Consider the following 25,721-nt stretch of genomic DNA (forward strand, 5'->3'; position numbering starts at 1 on the left):
CTAGGATATTGAGTTGTGCTGTGTTTGGATCCAGATACCGAGATGGGTCGCTCCTAGACCGGAACAGTTCCTTTGGATTACTTAGGCTGTGAAATCAGATGGAAACTAGAATTGCTGCATTTGCATTAGATGGCTGGGAATGAGCTGGACATGCTGCATTATTGTATTGAAGCTGCGTAACGTGGTGTGCTGATTAATATGAGTTGTTTAATTAATTTCATCTATATTTATTCATTTTTCATTAATAAGGTCGTCGGTTTCATAAGCTCACCCTTATATTTTTGTTGTTTTGATATATGTGTGTGATGCGATGATCGTACAATGGTACGTAAGTAGAAGGTACAAGGGATGCATCCATTTCTCAAGCTGGAAGGTCTGGCTAAGAGATTCTGGAGTTAGCATTTTTGGAAGAGCATGGGGCTAATTATTTTGTTGGTCTAGATTTGAGTATTAGGTCTGGCCTAGTGCATTTCTAATTTGTTAATGGATGTAATTATAAGTTAAATTCTTATATTTTGTGTTAGCTTATTTTAATAATCTTATTATAGTGGCCTATGTAACTTATAGCATGACTCTAATTAAGGGTTTAATGTGATGGTGGTTAAATATAAAATATAGAGTCATTGAGAGTATAATTGTAAATACAATTATAAGGAAACCCTCCCCTCTCCCTTCATATAAATTAAAGAGCGGTTACCAAGTAGGGGTTACGGTATTTTCTATTCTTTCACTTTCACGGTCTCTGAGTGAGCTTACAGTAAACGCAAGAAAGGAACTTTCTCTCAACCATTCGAGAGGAGCTGAAAGAAGAAGGAAGAGTTGGGGAAAATACCAAGGGATCAACGACATCAAAGAGAGATGAAACATCAAGGAACAGTGGATTTAGGTTAGTACTCTCTAAACCCTTAATTGTATGAGAACCATTTATTGTGTTGTGAGAGCAACGTAATTTAAGATCTCTAAAGGAAAAGGTAATTTCATAATAGTCATTGCATAATGAAAATTACATAATGGATTAAAGAAAATTCTAACATTTTGAGATCTTCAATGAATCATCATGTTGTGTATATATATATATATATATATATATATAATTTAGTAAATGAATAAATTAATTAAGAATGACAAATGCAGAATGTCATTGATTCTTTATAAAAAAGGGTCATGACATAATCTAATTGAACTAGACTAGGAATTAAATCAAATTATCATTTAATCTAACCCAAATTAATTATCAAATTAGAATATCAATCAAATCCTAATTTGAATTCTAACCACAGAAAAGTTAATCACGATCGCAATACACAAATTTGAGATTAAACAAAAAGAGAACAAACTGGCTTAGAACTCAAATTAAATTTACAGTGTTTAGATTCCACAGATTGAATAAGAGGTTTAGCCTTCCATCAAAACACTAAACCCACGTGAGAATGAGAAAAGAACAAGAGAATTTGAAAGAAAGTAAAAATAAAAATTCTTATTTCGGCCAAATCTCCAAAAACTCAAAGTGTCTAATCGCACATCCTAATTCAGAACCTTATTAGTCTGTTTATAGGTTCTGATTAGGGTAAATTAAGTGACCAAATTTTGGCCCTCAATAATATCTAAAAGCCCAAATACAATTATTAAATAACAAGGAGTCCAAATGCAATCTCGCAACAATATTCAACAAATCTATTTCAACTTAAAAAAATCATAAAAAATTAAAAATCACTCTAAACCAACAACTCATATATGCATTTTGAAGCTTTGGATGTGTATAATCAAATGCAATTGAAATAAGTAAAAAAAGATATCTATAAATAAAGCTATAGCCAAAATAGTAGTCAAAAGTCAGAATAACTAAAAATATAAAATTAAAGCATTTATTTGTAATAAATCTAATTTATTCAAATAATTAGAAAATGATAAAAAGACTAAAAAATAAAACATATAAAAAGTGTTTATAAATCAAAATAAAATTATAAATGTAAATTTAAAATATGTTACATCAACATGCATTTAACAAAGTTTGACCAACTGCACATATTTAAATATAAAGGAATAAAAGTGTTTTTGCCTTTTGAAATTCTCAACGTAATTTAGACATAAATAAGGGGGTAGGTGGATTTTCAAGGGGAAGTTTAAGGAACAACAAGCAATAAATCAGAATTCTTAGACTAGACGTGAAGATCAAATAAAAGAAATATGGGCCAGCAGAGAATATACTTAAGAAAAATTGAAAGATCATTAGGATAACGAATGGTATTCACAGTACACCTAATGTATAACTCTTTCCAAGAGTAGAGAGAGCAGGCTAAGAAAACTAACATTCAAAGTTGTTATTTTTCTTCATTATTTGACTTTCTTATTTTGTTGGGAATCCTCTTCTCTTTAAAGATTTAATAGAAGAGGTAAAGACAATTTGATTGAATCATCACAACATATAAAAAGACAGTGAGAGAGACCACCACAAAAAAATTATAAGAGAAAAAAAATAAAGTTTGAGAGATTTATTTATAAATATTTAAAATGTATTTAAAAATTTATTTATAAATATTAATATTAAAAAATTAAATAACAAATTTTTATTATTTAACTTATCACTTAACTTAAAACAATTGATAGCATAAATTAAAGTTTTTAATTCTTAATATTTTAAATAAATTAGAAACTTAATTTAATATACAGAAATGTTTTAAAGATTTATTACAAAATATATTATTTTTATTGGGAGTAAAAATATAATTATTCTTTTAACTAATAACGAACTTAAAATATACCCATGAAGCAGGAGCGATATCTTGCAGGGAATATACGTTGACGTGCTGCACAGGAAGGCACTCTAACCTAGACGGCACCCAAAAGGATCAATAAAGCGAGGTTTGTAGTGAGGTGGCAGTTGTACTCTTAAACCCTATTGCTCTCACAATCCAAACTTTCTGCTCCGAAAAACCCTAGTCTCTTCAATCAGCGGCGCACCCGAGAATGGTTCCTCCTCATTCTCTTCCAAGTTGACTTAGACTTGTTTCTTACTCTCAGTACTCAACTTTTCTTTCTTTTATTGGTTTTGCAGACAGGAGAGGCTGTGAACCCGAAAGCTTACCCTTTGGCCGATGCACAACTCACAATAACGATATTGGATCTTGTTCAACAAGCTTCCAACTACAAGCAGCTCAAAAAGGGTGCCAATGAAGGTGTGCCCTTGCATCGCTCTTTTCTTTTCTTGTTTTTTGGGTTAGAAAAAACGATGCATTTGAAACCTTCTGTTTGTTTCAGCCACCAAGACTCTTAACAGAGGCATTTCTGAGTTCATTGTTATGGCAGCAGACACCGAGCCTCTCGAGATTCTGCTACATCTTCCTCTGCTTGCTGAAGATAAGGTGATTTTTCTTTTGTTTTCTTTTCTGGGGAATATGCGTGCGCCTGTTTTGCCATGGCTGCTGCTGCTGTTATTATAATTACTAGTCAAAAGATCCATCCTAAGATTATCTTTGAATATGTTCTGTTAATTATTTTTTACATGATTTGAATTATAAGTTGGAAAAAATTGAAGAAAGTTGGAAAAAATGGAAATAATGATGAAACATATAAAAACTTACATGTAAAAGTTATGGTCCGGATCAACTGGAATAGGATAATTCATGACAGTATAAATTTCTTCCATCAAGTATTCAGTATGTCTAGAAATGCTAATAGTAGTAACGGATAAAGGGAAATGGGAGAAAGCATTATAGACTGGGATTGGTTGAAAAGGAAAAAAGAAATAAAGAACCTTCTAGTCTTGTCTTCTAAGTGAGATCTCACCTTGTTGGCCAAGACTCAGATCCTGTTTTTTGGGTGGGAAATGAAATTATAAGAAGCTGACTCATGAAAGAATTTAAAGATCCCTTTACCACTATGTTATTCCTTGGTCTGTTTCTGCACTACAAATCTGATGGAGGGATTTAGAGAAAAGGAATTGCATGAATACTGTTAATTCTCTATTCTCACTACTAAGTGGCTTGTCTTTGTATTTTAGATTAGGATTAATTGTTGTCCTATTTTTTGAGAGTGTTAATTCTTCTACTAAAATCATTTGTAGAGTTAAAGTGTACAATTTTTAGCGTAGAGTCCACAGATTCAAATTTTAGCATATGAAGAATGGGTCTTGTTGGCTGGGTGCATATACTGTGTGATGTGTTCCTCAATGGCAAATTGGGAATTAATTGGGCCTTTAGGGTTTGGATCTTGGGGAAATTCAAAATTCTGAAAGAATTGGGGAAGAATTATTCACGGTAATTGAGTCTTTGATTGATTGGGATTAAGTTGAAAAGAAAAAATGCAAAATTGAGTTATTAAAAAGGAAAAATTTGAGTTTCCTTATTAGGGAAACGAAAATGGAAAGAAAATGATGTGGTGATGATAATTAAGGAAATAAAATGTAGAATTTGTAAAAATTAGAAAGTTTAGGTTTCTTTTCTAGTTGAAATTCGAATTTTGGAAAAAAGGAGAATTAGGGTTCAATCACGTGGAAATTGGAAAAAATTGGGAATGGAATGAAAGAATCACTCTTTCACTAGGTTAGGCATGCACACAAAGGGAGTGAATATCCTTTGATAAACCTAGGTTCTTGAATCACTCAAGAAATCTAGAGAATCACTCTCTAAGTTTGCCAAGGCTGAATTTTCATTCAAATTGATCATCCCTTCAACTTTGTGCCACCCACCCTTAAGCAATGAGTTAGTGGCTGAAATTATTACAGCAATAATGTTCATTCAAAGTCCCATTAAGCTCTACTCATCAAGCTTCACTTAATGACCATTTTGTAACCGAAATAGGCAACTAAAAGCACCGCTCTCTCTCTCTCAATAATACAGCCAATCAACGGATGGTCCACCTAGGCATTATTCAACTCATAATTAATTAAAATAATAACCCTCAATGGCTGTTTTTGGCACTCCTAGTTCAGCCACCAACTTAAAGGAATTGGACCACTTAACATATTAGCCCATTATTAAAAAAAAAAAAACTAAGTTCCAAAACAAAAACATGTGCACGCCAAAAATAAGCATTGGGCCTTCCTTGCATACTTTAAGCCATCACTCTTCTAACTCTTGAATGCAATTCACCATCTTGGGCCTCTCTTGATTCATGTTGGGCTCCTCTCCAAATAATGTGATCATGGCTTGTTGAAGGGTCTCCTTAATCTTTTTGGTTCTTGTTCTTGTTATTGGGCTTCCAAGTCCTTGAAATGTATTGGGCTCACTGGGCTCCTTGTCCTTTGACTCTTGTTCATGATCTCTCAAGGTTTGGTCTCCATCACTGTGTCATTATCAGTTGTAATATTGTTTGATTTGCAGTCTATGTTGTTTGTGACTTTTGTATTTGAGATGTTTTGCAATTACATGATATACTATCTGCTTGTAAAGCATGCATGTTTATGTAATGCTTACCCACTGAATGCTGGGAAGATCCCACTGATGTAAATTTGTGTCTTTAAAGTAATCCGGGTCATGGCTTTTAACCAATTTCTTTTCATGCCTCCTTTTCTATGTAGTTGTCCAGTTAGTATAATATTTTTGGTTCCTTGAGTTTAGTTTGTATTTCATTACAAACCGATTGGGGAATATTTTGATTTTTTCTTTTGGTCTTTACTACTTCAGTTGCTCTCATTTCCATTCATGGTGTTTCTGGGATTTTTTTTTTCTGTAGCAGGGAAGTAACTATTAACTGTCTGGTTATTTGAATCTTTCAGAATGTTCCCTATGTTTTCGTCCCATCAAAACAAGCACTTGGGCGAGCATGTGGTGTCACCCGGCCAGTGATTGCATGTTCAGTGACAACTAATGAAGGAAGTCAACTGAAATCACAAATACAGCAACTAAAGGTTTGGGCAGTGCTTTACTTTAATAATTTTGATGTAATTGCCCAACTATATTAATCTTTATTCGTCTTGGAAAAACTGAACCAGTCATTTAAATGGTAAAGGTACTGATTTATATCTTGTTTGTTTGATAGTGGTTAAAGTGTGGTCACAACATTGATGATAATTGAATATATATTTTAAATACTATATGATCTATTAGGAATTAAACCAACCTAAAATAAAGTTAGGTAAAATGTTAAATTAGCATAAAATGACCATATTAGATGTTCTGTAATATAAAAAGGCAATAATAAAAGGCTATATAATGACAATCAGTAAGTGAACCTCATAATTGACCTTTGTAGCTTAGTTTGACTGAAATATTACTGTGGTTTAAAAAAAATAAAATGGAAATACTTAAAAACAAGTAGGAAAGAAAAAAAGCAAATTTTCATTACGGTTTTTGCACTGATTTTAAACCTGTTCGATCACTTCTCTGGTTTTAAAATCAGTGAGTTATTGAATCAATGTTTAAGCATGCATTCTGAGCATTTGGTGGGTGTGCAGGATGCTATTGAGAAACTGTTAATCTGAAAAGTTGATATTCGGTATGATGGGCTTCTTGAGTTGTGCTGAATGCTCCTTTAGAGGCTTTGACTGGACGAGGAGTTGTTTTAAAAACAGGCCGAGGTGGTGCTTTATATGTAAAGCTGCAAACGATTGTTTTGAAGTCATATTTTCAAGTTAGTCCGAGTGATGTCTTACACTGCTATTATATACTGTTCAACGCATTTAGTGTGGGGATGTTGTTAGAAAATTTAAACTTCCTGATTACCTTTCTCTGTAGCGCCATTGTTCAGTCTTTTTCATGAGAAACTTTTATTTTGAAAAATCAATTTTAAAAGTTTTTAATGTGTTAAGTTATTGTAAAACTAAAATATAAAACAAATAATATTTGTTATTATCTTCAGTCTAAGTTTCAGTTATTTTTTAGAGGGGTGAGTATTTTCAATTATTAACAGAGTTCTTAAGTTCAAAATTCAAATATACTATTTGTAATATTTAATTAAACTTATCAGTTTAAATTTCAAAATAAAACAAATGCGAATTTGTTTGCATTTTTTTAATATTTGTTAAGTATTTTTTTCAATATTTCAGTTACCAATATTTATTTGACAACTTGATGTACGGAATTTTGAATTTCTTAACATAGAAATGTTGTAGCTTTATCTAAAAATCAATTTTTAATATAAATTATTAGTAATGTTACCTGTGCAATGTAAAATATAAGTAATAGGAGCATTACAAATAAAAAGAATATAATATATAAATGTTAAAAAATAAGCAACTTTTGTGAGTTTTCATTTTAGTTTGTAAAAGTACATTGACTATAGTTTGTCTAATGTAAATCATAACCAAAAAAATTGTAAAATAACTAAAATGAATGATTCTTTAATGTGTAAAACTACACTGATTTTAATAAAAATAACAGAGGTATAATGTGTATATATAACTGAATTAAAATAAAGTGTATAATAAGGTATTAAAATAGAGACATTATAATGCCAGAAAAGAAAGAAAAAGAAAAAGTAATCGGACACTTCAGTTATTAAGTGAAAAACCAATGTATATGTGAGTAAAAAATAAAAAAATTTGATTAGTAGATAAAGACTCAATAACTAATTCTAAAGATATAGGGTCTAATAAATTAAAATTAATTCTTACATAATAGTGAATAAATAAAATACACATTGAATGAATTGTATATTTGACTTGATATTAAAAGATAAATGCTTATTGAAAACTTACTCTTTCCTTTTCTTAACTGATTTAGCAAATTTCTTGTAAAATACATACATACATGTTTTTGACAAACTAACTTCCTATATGCTTTTTTTGAGGATTTTGAATTTATATTTTAAATGATTCAAATCCAAAAACACATTTAAACGATGTTTTTTTTTTTTTTTGTCCATAGAACATATTTATAAAGCCATATGCTTTGCACTTGTATTAATTGTTTTGTCAAGTTCTGCTACAATAACAAGTTCTATATATTGTCTTGCAAAAGGGAATGAAGAAAAAATAAAATAAAATCAAAGAAGTGCTGAAAGCGTGCAACAGTTACAAGTGACCAATTGCAATTGTTGACGGCCTGTGTAACAACTGGAATTTTGCTATGGAGAGGTAAAGTAACATTTTTAGTGACGAAAAGAAAAGGACGACGTACGCGTTTTCTCGAGAACATGATCAGTCACTGTCCAGTGTCAACCCCGAAGTCAATTACAATTTACAAATTTAAAGTTCAGCTAAAGAATCTAAAGAATGAATTTTTTTCAAAATATTTATTATATCTTTTAATAAAATTTTATTATTATGATTATATTTTTATCAAACAAAGTTTTTTATGTTTACATTTAATTCTGAGAGTTGAGATTAACAATATCTATATCATATAAAAAAATAATATACGTCTTTAATTATTAAATTCTTATAAATATATTTATAAAATTTATTATAATTTAAAAGAAAAATCAATTACATGGATATTTAAATTTAATATAAAAATTTATGAAGTGTTAAAAGAAAGAAAAACACACTATCACAGTTTTTATTTATTTTAAAATATTTTTTATTATTTGATTTTAGAAAATTGAAATATTGAATTTTTATGTAATCTATTACATGGCGATCCTGGGGGAATTAGGGAGTGGAAGTCCTCGTCAAAGCTCATTTGTCACGGTAGAAGTTCTATATATGACTTCAACTTGAACATACCACCCCACCAATTTGGAGATGGCAATTAACAGAAAACGACAACTTAGTTTTTAATTTATCCCAAAGAACTGGTTATAAATACTTAAGAATTTCACATACCAAACACTGAAAATAGTTTTAGGCATTCTTTGGAATTTCTTTAAAGAACAAATAAAGCACATGAGATTCATTATTAGAAATTAAATAAGCCAAATTTTAAAACATATTAACCAGTAAAAAAAGTATAATGTTTATCCTTTTTAATTCTCAGTGATTTGAAATCTCTTTTAAATAAGAGAATGGGAAAAAGAAAATGGTATGGGCCTGAGCAGTCATAATGATTGTCTCCCAGTGATTCCCACTAAGAATGAATTGGCGCATGTTTCTCCAATCCTGATTTGGCACTGCCTTCCACTGCGCATTAACGCCAACATAGATCCTGCGCCGTTACAAAGCTTTCCTCTTCATCAACCTCACCACTCAGAGCCAGTGATGGAACCCAACAGCAGGAAGCAGCAGCAGCAGCAACAGCAGAACAAGAAGAAGAAGTGGTTCCTGCCACTCATCTTCTCTCTCCTCATATCAACTTTCCTGATCCTTGTTTCCCTTGTAATATCCTCGAACTCATCCTCTTACCAACTATACCAGTACCACCACCACACCACCCAAGAGGCAAAGGAGGTGCCACAGTTCGTGGAGCACAAGTTGAGGGTGTGTCCCACGTTGAGCAACGGGGTTCCGAGGATCGCGTACTTAATATCGGGCTCAACGGGGGACGGAGAGAGTCTGAAAAGGACGTTGAAGGCATTGTACCATCCGAGAAACTACTACGCAGTGCATTTGGACCTTGAGGCTTCGGCGAAGGAGAGGTTGGACCTCGCCAATTTCGTCACCAATGAACCTCTCCTTGCCAAATTGGGGAATGTCAGAGCGGTTGTTAAGGCCAACTTGGTCACTTACAGAGGGCCCACAATGGTCACCAATACTCTTCACGCCGCCGCCATTTTGTTGAACCACGCTCAGGACTGGGATTGGTTCATTAATTTGAGTGCTTCCGATTATCCTTTGGTAACCCAAGATGGTACGTCACCCCCTCCCGGTTAAATATAGAAACCTTTTCTTTTTAATTTTTAGTTACGTTCCAATCTGTGTTTTATTTAATACTTCTTTCTCACTTAACATCAGTTTCCATATCTTGTTTGCACAACAGATCTGCTGCATACACTTTCGTCCATTCCCAGACACCTCAACTTCATTGAACACACCAGTGATATTGGCTGGAAGGAGTAAGTTGCTAATTCTTTTCTTCTTTCTGTTCGTTGCACGATTTTATCCATTTAAGTAACATACGATTGTATAAAATATTAAATGATGCCTCACTCATTTCAATAGGTATCATAGGGCCAAGCCTGTCATAATTGACCCGGGTCTTTATAGCGTGCATAAATCTGATGTATTTTGGGTATCGGAGAAAAGAAATGTGCCCACAGCTTATAAACTGTTTACAGGTGAGAAACTTTTGCCATTCTTCTTTTATTAATCACTATTTTAAGTATGATTACTCGAAATTTCAATACCTTTCTAGGAGTTACATATTTTTCCATTGCTGTTTGGTAATCTTACTAGTTACTACAGCCTAAAGCAAACATTCCTCATGAACTGTGTGTCCAGTCCTCATAAATTCCTTTTATTCGTAATTAGGACTCGTGTTGTTTCTCAGTTTCTTCTTTTCACACGGTTTCCTAAATATGAAGCCATTATTTATGACTAACTTGTTGCATAAGATCACCAGTGTACTAGAATCATAGAAAAATAATTGTCTCTAACTAAACTAATGACTTAAAATTGATGAAAAGAACTTGAAATTGGTAGTCCCAGCTTGACGCTATCTGAGTTATTAAATTATGATTCTTGATTTCGCTCAGGTTCTGCCTGGATGATGCTCTCCCGCCCATTTACTGAATACTGTCTATGGGGTTGGGATAACTTGCCTAGGATAGTCTTGATGTATTATGCCAACTTTCTGTCTTCCCCTGAAGGGTATTTTCACACAGTCATCTGCAATGCTGAGGAGTTTCGTAACACTACAGTGAACCATGACCTCCACTTCATATCATGGGACAACCCTCCAAAACAACACCCTCATTTCCTTACAGTTAATGACTACCAGAGAATGGTGGACAGCAACGCTCCTTTTGCTAGGAAATTTGGCAGGAATGAACCAGTCTTGAACAAGATTGATGCAGAACTCTTGGGACGAAATGCAGATGGTTATGTGCCAGGCAGGTGGTTCAATCAAGCAAATTCAAGCGTCGCTAAACAGTATTCTGTCACAAGAAATATCACTGAACTTAGGCCTGGTCCTGGAGCTGAAAGGCTTAAACGCCTTATCAATGGTTTATTATCAGCAGATAATTTTCAGGCAAATCAGTGTTCTTGACACCGAGTTTGGAATGATGCATATTACGCTCATTGCTGCTTTTCCATCATCTAACATCTGAGAGGCAAACAATTCGTTTTGCATTTGATACCTGATGTTGCTAAGAGATCAAACAAGAAAAATGAGTTACAGAAGGGAAAACAGAAATGGCTTCCTATGACTGGATGTTTTACACAAACTTTAACCGGACTCCAAGAATTTGGTCAAAATGTTTCCACTGGTTCACAAACAATAAAACATTCTAGATGACAAGCCATTGATGCAATTGTTGTACTCTGTAAGACATTTATAGAAAATATGAGATTCAATTATTTAATACATGGGCAAGCTGCTTGTTAGCCTGGAGTTGAACCAATCCAGTATAAAATAATCCCCAAATTCTTAATGCAATAGCTGCAGTATATCCTGTGTGTTCTTTCTTTCCTTTCCTTTCCTTCCATTTGTTGGTTTATATTTGACTTTTGTTTTTGCGACCATAGGTGCTTGCAAATAATTATGCTAATGCATGTAAGAAGACAATTTAGCAGTACACAATAGCTTCTACCCGTCATGAGTGCTCTAAATTCACCATCTTGAGAATAGAATCAAGCAATTTGCACATTTCCTGTGCTTGTGAATGAGAAAGATCACCTGCAAGAAACTCTTCAACTTCATTATTCACCTCTATTATGCTGCATCCGGGCTTCTTTTTCATCCCTGCTTCTGATATCATACTCCTAACTCTATTTGCCTCTGCATCCCACCCAGCTTCTCTATATAAATTGAAAGTAAGAACATGAGTACCACAGTCCGCTACGCCCAAATCAAGCAGCCTTTTCCACACTCTATTCCCAACAAGAATATTCTTATAAATTCTGCATGCATTCAGAAGAGCACCCCACACATTAGCATCGCCAGCTGCAAGTCCACCCATCTTGTCCTCCATAAATTTTTCAGCTTCCTCCACCATACCAGCTCTGGAAAGAAGGTCAATAACACACGCATAATGCTCCACCTGTGGCGCAACTCCATATGTACTACTCATTTCTTCAAACAACCGAAGGCCTTGTGGAACCATCTTTGCATGAGTACAAGCAGTGAGGAGAGCGACGAAAGTAGTTTCATTTGGGTCAGTCCCAGAAGCAACCATTTGGTGAAACAACTCCAGCGATTTCCTAGCATCACCATTCAATGCAACACCAGAAATCATAGCATTCCACGCTCCAGCATCCTTATCAACAATGCTCTCAAAAACAGATAAAGCTGATTCCACACATCCACATTTTGAGTACATGTCCACCAAAGCCGTTGCCAAAATTGGATTCGAGACAAGACCAAATCTATTGGCGTAGGAATGCACCCACAGTCCCTGCATGAGCGCACCAAGGTGAGCACATGCAGTGAGGACTGTGACCAGGATGGACTCATTTGGCTTCGTGCCCTCGTTTTGCATTTCTGCAAACAAAGCCAGCACTTGCTTGAAGTCACTAACGCGAGAATAGGCGGCCATCATAGCACTCCACGATACAGCATTTCTTTCAGGCATTTTCTCAAACACTTGTCTAGCATTGTCGACATTGCCCACTTTGCCATAACCGTCTATCATTGCCGTCCACAACACGACATCTTTCATCGTCGTTTTATCCAACAACACCCTTGCGGTTTCCACCTCGGGTAAAGCAGAGTAAAACTCAATAAACGCACTCACGACGTAAGGGTCGTCGCAGAGGCCGAATTTAACGACATGGGCGTGCACCAAACGTCCAATTATGTTGAAAGAATGAGAAGATGAAAGTAGAGCAATGCAAGCCTTGATGAGAGGTGGGAATGTGTAGTTATTAACGACAATGCCGTTTTGCAACATGGTTAAGTAGCAGGACACTGCGGGGAGGGGGGAACGGCCTTGGACGTAGCCTCTGATCATGGTGTTGTGCATGAAGGTGTTGCGGTGAGTGAGGTGGTGGAAGATGGAGCGAGCGTAGGAGAAGAACGACGCGTCGTTGGAGGTGGCTGCAACGGCGAGAAGCGGGGCGATGGCATACGGCGTGTCGTTGATGCGGCATCGGAGGATGTGGGCGTGTAGTTGCTTGAGTTGGATTAGGGTCTTGCATTTTTGCGCGAGGGTTGTTAGGAAGCCGTTCTTAACGGTCTTTTGAATCATGTGAACATCCAATGCTGAGGCATTTCTCAGACGAGACCTCTCCACTCTTCTTCTTGCACAATCTTGGCGCTCTGAGTCAAACCTCAGTTTACAACACAAATCATTTTCTCTGCGTTTCACTCACACATTTCACACAACTTCTTCACGCTAGGATTTCTTATTCTTAATTTTAACTTAAATCTTGGAACACCGTCCTATATGCTCTACTCAAAATTATTAAAAATCATAAAAGCACCGGTAAAAATTAATAAATTAAAACTCATGACTTATCAGATTTTTTCAACTTTTAATAAATTTTAAGTTTAAATATGTTTTTAATTTTTATATTTTAATAAAATTTTAGTTTTAATTTTTCAAATGATTTATATTATTTTAATCTTTATTTTTTTATAAATTTTTATTTTTAGTCTTTAACATTGATTTGATCAAATAAATAACTGACATGATAGTATTTCAATGGACCAAATTAGTATTAGAGAATACAAATTAAAATTTAAAAAAATTATTTAAATGAGCTAAAATAAAAAATTTGTTAAATGTAAGGATTAAAAATATATTTAAGCTTTTAAATTTTTAGTCATCGTTCTTATATTTCATTTTAGTTCAACAATTTTGAATTGTACGATTTTAGTTTTTTTTTTTTTTTTAAATTATGATGACTCTAATAAGTTATCATAGAATTGTTTACCATTTTTATTGAAGTGTACCATCATTATCCTACTTGGTAAATATACATATTAACATATAAGGATATTATATATTTATAAAATAGTTTATTATTAATTGTTGCGTATATAATCTTTCTCTTCGTCAAACTAATTTTTTATTAACTAAAGTTTTTGCAAAATATAGTTTTGTGTTGAAGAAAATAGGTGTCTGCTTCTTTAATGGTGAGAGGGAGGAGTGAAATATCAAAAGTTGTTTCTTTTTCTGCTAAAATGAGAGTTAGAAAGAAACCTAAGTTCTGTTATTGTGGCATAGAAGCCATTTTTGCTAATTATGGACAAATGATAATCCATACCAATTATTTATAGGTGGAGGGAAGAAGGAGTTATCATTTCTTTGAATGATATAATAAGGAGGTAAATCTTTATAAAAAAAAAATTATCAAATCTACTAAGAAAAGTGAATGTTATAAAAAGAAGGAGAAATTTCTAATGGTGAATTTTGAGATGTAATGGTGTTTGATGTTTATTCCTTCTTTTATGATGGGCAAATGGTAGTTTTTTTAAGATTAATTCTTAAGTTGTTTTATGATTTTGTGGGTATTTGAGAATATCTTTTGTATATATAATTTTTTTGTATTGGAAAAGAATTACACACTCAAAATGTAGTAGAATGTTTTGTATGAATGGAACCTTTTGTAATATCAAAATTTGACTCCAAATATGATACAAAAATTTAGTTGACATAGTTATTTGATGTTGTGCGTGATAATCGTGACTAAGTTTTTTAGTTCTCATGTCATCTTCAATTCAAAATTAAAAGTAAGTTGTTTGATTGTTCTCATTCTTCATCCTAACTGTTGCAAACTAATCGTATTAGTTTTCTTGACTTTGATATGGAATTTCCTTCTCAAAATAGTCAACTCTTCCCTTTCATTCCTATACCCATATTAATTTCTATCTCGATCTCGTATACTAGGCAACAATTGTTATGGTGGTGTCCTAACAAATAAAGTCAATAGGCAATTAGTTCAATACAACATAAAAATGTTAGGCAAACTATTAGTTCTTTGGACAAAATGATCTTCCTTGGGACTAATAATCACTAAACCTTGGAAAGTAATGATAAATTGATTGATAAATTACTAGATCTTTAACTATTGGTATAAGTAAAACTATTTTTCGTTATACTCGATTGTTGCAGATCTAGCCTTTTATTGATCAACTTAATGCATAATGCGATATAAAAAGTATGTGTGCAAGAATAAGATTTATTTATTTATTCTTAACGATATCTTATGTAAAAGATGTAATGCTTAAAAATTATTGATTCCCTTTAGATGATAAAAAAAAAGAATAGGGAAAAATAAAATAAAATAAAATAATATTTTTTTTACTGATAAAAAAACAATATTTTTCATAATAATATAAAACAAAATGCAGTGAGATGATAAAGAAAAGTATGCTCCTATATTGTCTTTTCAAGGTTTCTAGAGTTCTAATCTAATGATCTAAGACATTTATAATATGCATACTCACTTTGCTTATTTTGTAAGTCTAAGGATAAAAAGTCACTAGAGTTAACATCCATTTCATAATGTTATTCACAATCAATAGATAATCTACTAGATGTAGAGACATATATAGAGAAAATAAGCTCTAGTTGGAGTTCTCATGATAGACAAATAGAACTACATCCAAATTGCTATCACTATACAACTCCTCTAGATCTAAAGTTACTCACACCTAAGTATAGAACCCCACTCATGTTATGTATGATTAGTAGTGTGTGAAGGAGTAAACAAACCCTAAAAGCCCTCACTGCAAAAATAATAAACAATAAAGCAAACATAATAGTAGTCATCTTCATTTTATTTATTATTTGATAAAATGTTTGATAATAGTTGATGTCGGAATGTGTTATTTTGATTTAATGAGTGTTTGATAGAGGTCTGCTGCAGGGGGTCTTGCTTAAGTGAGACGGGTCTCACTTAAGCGAGACTAAGCGTCTAGAATCACATGATTTCAAATCATTCTCGCTCAAGCGAGATGAGTCTCACTCAAGCAAGATAGGATAAATTCAGCCCAACTGCCCTCTCGCTTGGGCAAGAATTGATCTGGCTCAAGCGAGAAGAGATCTCAACCAAGCAAGATGAGTTGCTAAGGGGATGACTCCTAAAGGAAAATGGTAAACTCTCTAGACCCCTTCTTGCTCAAGCAAGAATATTGTAAAAAGTTTGATAAACCATTGTCTGGTTTTCTCACCCAGGCGAGGATGACCTTGCTCAAGTAATGAGATGCACTAGTGTAAATAGTTACAAAGATATACTGGGTATAAAGTTTGGAGATGATGTGGAATCCGGGGAAAACATAGGGTGATGAGCGACATTCGCATATGTGTACACACTTTTTTTGAGAGCGAATGCATCATATGGCCTCACACTCATTTCCTGAATAGACTCCTGACTATACCTTTGCTAAAGGGTCCGTTATTGAATACACTGTATCCATGTGCATAGGCTAATTGACGATTATTTATGTAATACCCCTATTTTTGTTATTTATTAATTTTATATTTTGTGATGATTGTTAATGCATGTTGTTTGAAATTAGGAGAGTTTCTCTCGTTGTAACTAAAATAGCAAACAACAATGGAGAAAATATGTCTAATTTTTTTACTGTAGCGAGAGAAGAGCTTGTTGTAGCGAGAATGTCGCAAGTTAAGAGGTATTTAAGGGTTTTCAAGTTGAGAAACTTGCAAGTTATGACCCTTCTTCATTTCCTCTAACCTCTCTCCTCATTTTTCTCAGAAAATCTTTGAAAAACTCCAATCTTTCTCCGATCCAAGCTTGAAAGTTCACTCTTCTTGCTCTTTGGTAAGTATTTAAAGCTTGGTTCTCTATTTCGTTGGTTATTTTCTTGATTTTCACCTCTAAATAGGATTTCTTGTGATATTTAAGAAGAACCCAACCTTTTGAGCAAGATCCCTCATAACTCCTTTACTAAACTTCCCTTTCATGGTAAAGAGAGCTCTATTTTGTTACTAAAAACTTGTTATATTTGTACTCATGAAAAGGTTTTTAGTGTGATGCATGATTATGAATATATGTTGGGTTGAAACATGTTTTCATGTGTTTGATGATGTGATAATGTCTATTTTGAGCATATCTATACGTATATATGTTGTGGATTGAGCTGGGGTGACCAACTTCCAGCAATGTTTGATTGGTATGTGATATAGATAATGAACTTGAATAAAAGAGAGAGAGAGAGAGAAAAGGATGAACAAAATATTAAGGTAGAAATGCCAAGTTGGGTTTTAATGAGAAATATGAAAAGAGAAATGAAATGAAAAGGAAAAAATGCAATGAGAAGGGAAATGATAAGGACAAATGTGGATAGTTCAAAGATAAACTGGGAGTGTGGAAGATGGAGGCGATTTGAGAAATCTCAAAAAAATGAGGGTGGTAGTTACTCTTCTTGATTTTTGCATAACAACTGAGAATAAGAGTATCACAAGCCTCACACTCATTTCCTGACTTAAACTCCTAACCACACTTTTGCTAAAAGGGGATAGGTCAGCACAAGTTGTATTTGTGTAGCTGCAGCTATCCAGCAACTATCTGTACTAAGGAAGACCTCAAGGGATCCCAGGAGTAATGAAAGTATGAAATGAGAACTCTGAGTATTAGTAGAGAGTACATGTAATAAACTAAATAATTAATGATTGTTGCATGTATATAAATATGATTTTGTGGCCTGGTTGATTGTTGTATTGCCTTTGCTCGTATTGTGTGACTTAATTTTGGATGTATGTTTGGTAATGAGAATAGAGGCTTGTCCTTACATAACCTTTCAAAAAACTAAGATGACAGTACCCAGAGAGAGTATTAGACTTATAGATAGTTTGTACGATGTAAGTTAAATTATGTATTTAATGAATATTAGAGGACTTGTCATTTTAAGTTTGCTGTACACATGGACGATATACCTAGGAATAGTATTATGATGGAAATGGAATTTGTAACGCCTAAATTACTAAAGCTCTAGTACAACTAAACTATGGCAACCCCATGAATTCCAATCTAGAATATGATTCAAATGTAAGGATAGATCATGTGGAAATGTCCACATCTAGAAAAAGGGGAATTAATTTGAGTGACATTACTAAGTACTATCAAATATGACAACATTTTAAAACAATATATATTAAGTAGGCACCATAATGAGGAACCACCTTTAATACCTCTATAGTTCATAAATAAGCATAGGCAATTTTTAAGGGGACTACAATCAATTATTCCCTTTTGTTGATCTCAACATTGTTTGTATCATTTTAACACAAATCCTAATTTAAACAAATGGAAACAGTGAATCATTAACAATATAAAAAACATGGAAGTCTCAGAAATTAATGTGGCACCTGTAAATCTCACTTACTTCAAATGAGTTCACATGACATTGATAACGCCTTCAGCAAGTGCACTAAATTGTACAAGTAATATAGTGAAAGTAAAGTATTGTTTCCATGGAGATTGATGTAAACACGTATTATTTCACTAAGTTAAACTAATTGAATGCGATTAAGGTTGAAGGGGACTCTAAAGTATAAATTGATTTAATTCACTTTGCAAGTAAATAAACAACAAAATCTGAAATAAGATGAGAAAATTCAATGACAAGATAGTTAGGATTAGACTTTACTTAGTGTTCATGTAATTAACTAAACTCCCTTACTAGTTCAAGCTCTTTTAAAGATGTTAAGAAAAGTTTCCACTAAATTAATTTATATCCAATTCCTTGGTATACAAATTCTCTTGAACCCATTCACAAAGATTAATTCTTTAATTCCAAATGTATGAGTCTAAGGTTTTAGAGCACAAGAAAACCAAAAGATCACACACCCAATAATTTCTATTCCTAGAAAATTAAACTATGAGGCAAGTAAATCAAGAAGTACAACCACTCATTCCATTTTTCAATGTCAAGAAGGTTCATCAAAACAAAACATGAGCAGCTAGTTCATACCAAGCATTAAAAACAAATTTACAGGCTAACATCAAAAGAAGCTTAGACTAGAGTCAAGAATCTAATTACATCACAATCCCAAAGGGATCCATCAACCATAATTACAAAATGTTTAGCAATCCATTATAGAAATGAAAATCACAAGAAAAGAAACAGAGGTTCCCTCAGTCATGTTCTTGAGAAGAAAATGAATTTGAGAATCTTCTTCAATCTTTCTCTCCAAAGACCCAAGTGTGGGTCTATTCTTCCTACTCTAAGAGTTGTCCCCTGGTCCTCTCTCGAAAAATCCTACTTCCGATTACAATGTATCTCACAATCCTTTTTATCTTACACATGTATTTTTGTCCACGTCAGTAACGTTACGTCTAAGTGCACAAACATTTGGCAACTTCATTAGCTAAACACGATAAGCGCCTTAGTGCACATAAGCTTGCGTCTTGGCATTGGATGACCCAAGAGCGCATTGTTACACTTGGGTGGCGCCTTGGCAAATATAGGTTTTTGCCTTGGCACTGAATAACCATAAAATGGTAGGGCCCATAAAATGCACGTTTTTGCATAAACAACTTCTTAGTTAGGGCGGTTAAGGTTACTAAGATGAGATTCATCTCACTCCCTTAGCATACCTTAGACAATTCCCCCACGTTACCATGAACAGTCATACATAAGAGGGAGAAAAAGCATATAGACATAAATAAACAATAAAACCTTCTTTCTTCCTAAGGTGAGCATAAAACATTTTCATTTTGTTATAAGGATTCTAACTAATTCAAGACAATAAGGACTCTCTATTATATACTCCAAGATTCAAACAAGGATCACAAACAAAAGGAAAAAAATGGAATGATAAACAAACATCACGCAGTAATAACATAATCGTAGCATAAAAAAAAATTAGGGAAATGAGAAAAAGAAAAAGAGACACTAATTAACAATAGATAATTCATAGAAACTGATTAAATTTGGGGATGTTACAGAATTATACTATAGTATGCCTTTAGATTTTCCTATAAACAATAGGATCCACCAAACCCTATATATGTACCCTTATCAAGGCACAGTTAGAATTTCGTCAGTTGTGACCTGCCTATACACTTATCATGATCATGACCTTCTTGGGAGGCTAACTAGAGTCAGGCCCCTTCCTGACTTGTTTTGAGCCTAGGCAAAATATTAAATTGGGGCCCTTTCAAAAAAAATTATATGACATAATACAACAAAATAAAAGCATAATTCTATTAAAATAATATGTTTTTTAAGTAAATAGAATATTTTTCTAATAAAATTACAAAAAAAAAATAAAAAAATCCATTCAAATAATTCTTATGTCATCATCAACTACATTTTGCAATATTAGATACATTTGGCATATCATTAGACTCATTTGAATTATTAATTTCATCATTCTCATTGACTTCATTTTGCAAACTTTCATTTGATTGATCTAAATTTTCATGAGAAACTACATTTCTTAAAATAAATTTGTCAATAGCACCTTGCTGTGATTTTTTTTAACTCTTCAACACGTTTTCTTTTTTTTCTTTTTTCACTTCCAGATAAATGCTTTTTAGGTAACATTGCATATAAAAGATAAATAAGACAATACAATCATAAAACAAGGGAAAAAGAACAATAGCACCTGGTAGAAGAATTCAACTTAAATGTTTGCTTTCAAATATGCAAATTCCACAAGCATAATCCAGTCCCTAGGAATCTGAAAATATAATTATGATAATCAATTAGGGAATAAGATAATAATCAAAGGCATAACAACATATTGTAGACTTGCAGACTATAATTATAATTCGTATGCAACATGCTATATATAATATATAATATACTATATTTCATAAAGGCATAACCTGAAAACCACAATGCAAAGGATTATAGTAAATCAAATCTCCCAATTAATGTGATAATTATTCCTAATTATAGCAGTCGCTAGTTTTGGATGCCAAACAGCTCTAGGAAACTCACAAATATTACATATTCAATCATGGCATTGCAACTAGCACAAATTCTGCAATAAAACACAGCTGTAACAAGAGTCAGGAGATGGAACATAGTTAATAAACCAAAATAAAAATAAAAATGGCGCTCCTTATTCATAATATAAATATTCCTACTAAAGCATTTATATAAATAGTGAATTAATCACCTTCCAAACGCGAAACGCCTAACTGGGTTTGAATTGCAGAATAGCTCTTTTAGCTCCCTTACTTTTCCCACTAAAAAGAAAAGCAAAGATGTCTTTGGAACAAATGTGGGTAAGTGGGTTATCTGTACATAGTAAATAACAAAATCAATTTTTTAGGTAAACAGTTTTTTTAACATTTGCCGAATAAGGATTGAGGAACAGGGAGGAAGAAAGAAAAAAGAAAGAAAAGTGAGGAGGAAAGAACTACCTGCAACAATGGTGGGTTTTGTCTTTTTGATTATGATAAAATACATAATTGCACACACACACTGTTAAAAGGTCTGGAGAAGTCGAAGAAGTAATTACGTTTTTAGCAAGCAAAGTGTGATTGTGTGAGAAATTGAAAAGTCTTCTGTATTTTTTTTATTTTTTCAACTGCAAATTACAAGTAAGTATTATAATTTTTATTTTGGGCCCCTTTTAGGTCTGGGCCCTTGGTGATCGCACTCTCAGCCTACCCTCAGAACCGGGCCTGACTAGAGTCAACTTTGAGTGAGTTTCGGGGGTGAAAGCTGTTGTAGACTCTAGAGATCTCTATCTTGAATCAAATGATGAACTCGATTCCAAAGACCTTGCTGAGGTAGAGGAATGGCATAAGGACGACTAGTATCATTTTCAGTCTCTTGGTGGATAGACTGCTCATTAAGACTTTTCATATTTTTTATTTCGTAAATGATATAGATGAGTCCTAATGTATTTTGATGTATATTTTGCAAATGTCAACCTCTTTGTAAATTTATAAAAATAATCTATATTAATGTTATTTCACGCTTTCTTTCAAATTTGCTTAATTCTCATTACAATGTCATGTTAAATTTTTTATAAGTTTGAGTAAATTAGAAGAAATGTTTTATATTTTTCCCACGATGTATTCAACTTGCAAATGAGTTTAATTAAAATTTTCATTCTTAACTCTGAAATTGTTTTCTTATTATATTAGACAAATTGAGGATGTTACAATTTAGCTAGCTGTATAAGACCTCAAGAAGTGGTGAAGGTATTGTATATCTGTGATTACAATGCACTAGGAGTGCGTAATTGAAAAGAGAAATGTAATAACTTATGATGAAATCCATGTATATGTGATTATGTGAGAATCGTTGATATATTATTTTGTGACTGAAATTATTAAGTTTTCTTTTATTCTATGATTATAATTATGTTGTGATGTTAGTCATTGAGATTAAGTTATGTTTAACAATAAAATAGATACTTATCATTACTAAACATTTCAAGGAATAAGAATGACGACACTCCAGAGGTAGATTAGACTAGTAGACTATTTAGTACATTGTAGAATGAATTACGTATTTAGACAATATCAGTGCCTTTGTTATTTTAATTTTCGTTTAGACTGTGGGAATGAGTCAAATAATGTATAGACTGTAGAGATAAATATAAATTATGATGTCCCTTTTGATTTTCTCATAAATAGACGTATTCACCATATCCTTAGTCTCTTTATATATATTGAAAGACTGTTAGGCCTTCAAGAGTTGTAGATAATGTTTACACCTTCCACGATCACGATTGGTTTGGGAGACCTACCTGATATACTTTTGACAGGATAACAAGTGTTGAGGTTGTGGCAGATTCTAGAGACCTTGGAGAGGACAAAGACCTACCACTAGAAGAGCTAGTGAGATAAAGGGCTGGTATAGCAATGGTAACTAAGACTGAGTCCTCATTGGGTTGAGTGTGAATGTGTATTGCTCATAAGACTTAGGCTATATTTTGATATTATAAATACATGTTCTGAGTCCTATTGTATTTGTTCACAACTGTAATTATTACTCTTTATATGTATATTCCCAAAATATTTCAGTATAATGTAGTTGTTAAATTACAATTTACCTCTTTTTCTCGTTTTATTACCTTGGTTAACTTACAAAAGGATTTATCCACAAAATATTTAAATATTCTTATATTTTTATATTACATAATTTGATGAAAATCTATTTTATTCTCCCGTTTCAACATAAACTATTATATATTTTACAAATGAAAATAAGGGTGTCACAAAAATAAACTCTTTGAGGGTGTTAGAATGACTAAAGGAAAGATTTATTTTTAGTTTTATAAAAATAATATTTAAAATTTATTTTATGGTTGTATACTTTGTGAATGATAGAATATTCTATGCATTACTATATTTAATTGTTGTATGAGTTAAAAATATTTTTAATTTTTCTTTTAGGAAAATATTTAGTATTTTGAAATAAAAAAATAATTTGTGAAAATTCACATGTACAAGGTGCTAGATAATATAGCTGAACTGATGCTCTTATGATTTTATAATATTGAATGATAGAGTAATTTATATATTGTTATTATAAATTATTGCGTGAGTTAAAATGAAATGATAAAAAATAAAAAAGTAAAAGAATTTATGATTAAAGCTATTGGTTTGGAGTTTAATTTTATAATTTTTTTAATTTCATTTTATTGTAAAAGGTATGGAAAAATTTGTGTCCAAATTTATAACATGTCAATTTAAATTATTATGTGCGTGTTTTCTAATTTATTCTTTTTGATAAAATAAATGTTATATTTAAGAAAGTAATTCATATCTTTTATTATTATTTGTGATTACCATCATTACAAATTTATTTAAAAAATGTATCTAAATATCTAAAATTAATCATATGAATTATATAATCTGAATTTAAAATTTAGATTTTTATATTGTCATCTTTTGATCCCAATCACAAGTCAAAAAAAACTTTTAATTATATTAGATCTTAGTTCAAACACAAGAAATTTAAGCTAATTAAAAAAATCTAAGGAACCACATTGCAAATGAATATAAATATCATTAATTTATATATTTTTTTTAATACTAACATTATATTACTAATATTTTATAAACACTCACTATACCAGAAACGAGCTTTTGAAAAAAATGCTAACTTAAACAACAGTTAGTAAAAATTGTTTTATAATAATATACTTAGAGAGCAGTTAGTGTTGAATTATTTTCTAATATATACTTTTGAGAGCAGTTAGTAGAGAATCGCTATCTAATGTACACTTCTGAGAGTGGTCAGCATCCGCTCTTTAATATATATTTTTGAGAGGGGTTAACCACTTTTTAATCTATACTTCTGAGAGTGATTCACTATAACCACTCTCTAATGTATACTTTTAAAAGCAGTTAACAAAGACCTGCTCTCCAAAGTCTTTTTTCTATTTTATAAATGAAATACACACAACTCATATTTTATGAATCTCTTCGTCTTGCAAACAAAGTTGGTCTCTTTTACATTTATAAGTTCTCTTCATCTTCTTTGTTTTCTATACTCTAACAAAGTTGGTCTCTTTGATCTCTTGAACATATGTAGGTTCTCTTTGTCTTCTTTGCCTAACAAAGTTAGTTTCTTTCACATTTGTTGCTTTTACAATTCTTTCTATTCTTTATTCCTTTTATTTTTTCCTCTATTAGCCGTGAACCATCCTACTAATCTCTTTAAGTGACATCCACCTTGTGAAAGTGGTTTAATATGGAACCACTCTCTAATCTCAACATTTAAGAGTGATTATTTAATTTCTCTCTTAATTGTAACACATTGGATATTACGAGATTTTAGAACAGTTCTAAACGCTTTTTAAGTTAAAACAGAACTGCTCTCACATCTTCTTTCTAGTGTAGTGACTATCTTAGATTTTAAAATTTGAGTCACTAATTCATAGAACATGCTTCAATTAATCTTTATCATAACTTTTGAATGTAATTGTCATCATCTTTGAACCCTTCCCCGAAGGATTCTTTGCTATACATTTCTGTTGTGTACATGGACCGTTGAATCAAGTCTTCTACTCTTACCTCTTGTACTCTGTGACGCCTAAAAATAACAGGATTTTTTTTTTTTGAAACAGGGGAAGCGGAAGGATAACACATTCTTTAAATTCACCTCTAGTACATCACATTTCTGTTTAGGGATTTGTGGTCTCAACGTACAATATCAAAACTAAGTAAAACAACAACCACAACAATAATGCTCCATCATAACTGAATAACCTCATGCAATAGATAGGGAAATATTTAGTGATAATCTCAAAGTACTACACCTTGATAAGGTAAAATGACATAATTAAAATACACAAAATCAACATAGTTCAGAGATACATGGAATGAAACAGACTGACTCCCTAAGAGCAGTTCCCTAAAAACAACAACAAACAAACTATCCCAATCAGTCGAGAGGAGAATAATCCTCAATGGGATCGGACTCCTCAGAAGATGTCGGGGAAGCAGAGCTAGAAGAAGCAGCGTCCTCTGTGTCCTCTACAATCCATCTAGCAGTGCGAGGTGGTGAATGAACTGTGGTAAAGGGCGAATAAGTGTTTGGGTAGGTAGGGAGCATTTGGGGCAGTACATCATCATTCCTCACTAAGGGTTTTGCCATATATGTATCTCTCTCAGTGGTCACAGGGGGTGGAGTAGGTTCCTCAATAGGGAATGGTACAGGCGTAGGTACTGGTCTAGAACTGGGAGTACGGGGATCAACAGACATGGGAGAAGGAGTAGCTGCAAGTGCAGGATAAGGTAGGTGGGAGTCTCCAGGTGGGGTGGAGAAAACAAGCTCGATGGGGGTGTCAACCATAAAGTGGGTGGTCCACGAGTGTCCGACATCTTGTCCATGAATCACCCGTGCCATTCCATGGAA

General features: G+C 32.7%; 3 protein-coding genes across 3 annotated transcripts; 2 read left to right on the plus strand and 1 right to left on the minus strand.

Moving 5' to 3' along the window:
- Positions 1-2,836: 2,836 nt before the first annotated feature.
- LOC113846486 (NHP2-like protein 1) lies at positions 2,837-6,742 on the plus strand. Its single transcript, XM_027474823.1, has 5 exons — positions 2,837-2,970; positions 3,056-3,176; positions 3,259-3,362; positions 5,717-5,848; positions 6,395-6,742. The coding sequence occupies exons 1-5, from the start codon at positions 2,968-2,970 to the stop codon at positions 6,419-6,421; spliced, it is 387 nt and encodes a 128-aa protein (XP_027330624.1). The 5' UTR covers positions 2,837-2,967; the 3' UTR covers positions 6,422-6,742.
- Positions 6,743-8,921: 2,179 nt separating this feature from the next.
- Positions 8,922-13,344, plus strand: LOC113846485 (beta-glucuronosyltransferase GlcAT14B-like). The gene is made up of 4 exons (XM_027474822.1): positions 8,922-9,665; positions 9,795-9,870; positions 9,977-10,092; positions 10,510-13,344. The coding sequence occupies exons 1-4, from the start codon at positions 9,077-9,079 to the stop codon at positions 11,022-11,024; spliced, it is 1,296 nt and encodes a 431-aa protein (XP_027330623.1). The 5' UTR covers positions 8,922-9,076; the 3' UTR covers positions 11,025-13,344.
- On the minus strand, positions 11,572-13,164 carry LOC113874180 (pentatricopeptide repeat-containing protein At5g66520-like). Its single transcript, XM_027512403.1, has one exon. The coding sequence runs from the start codon at positions 13,162-13,164 to the stop codon at positions 11,572-11,574; it is 1,593 nt and encodes a 530-aa protein (XP_027368204.1).
- Positions 13,345-25,721: the final 12,377 nt, after the last annotated feature.

This window comes from Abrus precatorius, unplaced genomic scaffold (genome assembly GCF_003935025.1).
Source record: "Abrus precatorius isolate BTA unplaced genomic scaffold, Abrus_2018 Scaffold8, whole genome shotgun sequence".
In the NCBI taxonomy this organism is placed as follows: domain Eukaryota; kingdom Viridiplantae; phylum Streptophyta; class Magnoliopsida; order Fabales; family Fabaceae; genus Abrus; species Abrus precatorius.

Coding starts and splice junctions, on each gene's coding strand:
- LOC113846486 (XM_027474823.1), top strand. Junction 3,363..5,716: donor CTCTGCTTGCTGAAGATAAG/GTGATTTTTCTT, acceptor TGAATCTTTCAG/AATGTTCCCTATGTTTTCGT. Junction 5,849..6,394: donor CACAAATACAGCAACTAAAG/GTTTGGGCAGTG, acceptor GTGGGTGTGCAG/GATGCTATTGAGAAACTGTT.
- LOC113846485 (XM_027474822.1), top strand. CDS start 9,077: ATGGAACCCAACAGCAGGAAGCAGCAGCAGCAGCAACAGCAGAACAAG. Junction 9,871..9,976: donor AGTGATATTGGCTGGAAGGA/GTAAGTTGCTAA, acceptor TCATTTCAATAG/GTATCATAGGGCCAAGCCTG. Junction 10,093..10,509: donor AGCTTATAAACTGTTTACAG/GTGAGAAACTTT, acceptor GATTTCGCTCAG/GTTCTGCCTGGATGATGCTC.
- LOC113874180 (XM_027512403.1), bottom strand. CDS start 13,164: ATGATTCAAAAGACCGTTAAGAACGGCTTCCTAACAACCCTCGCGCAA.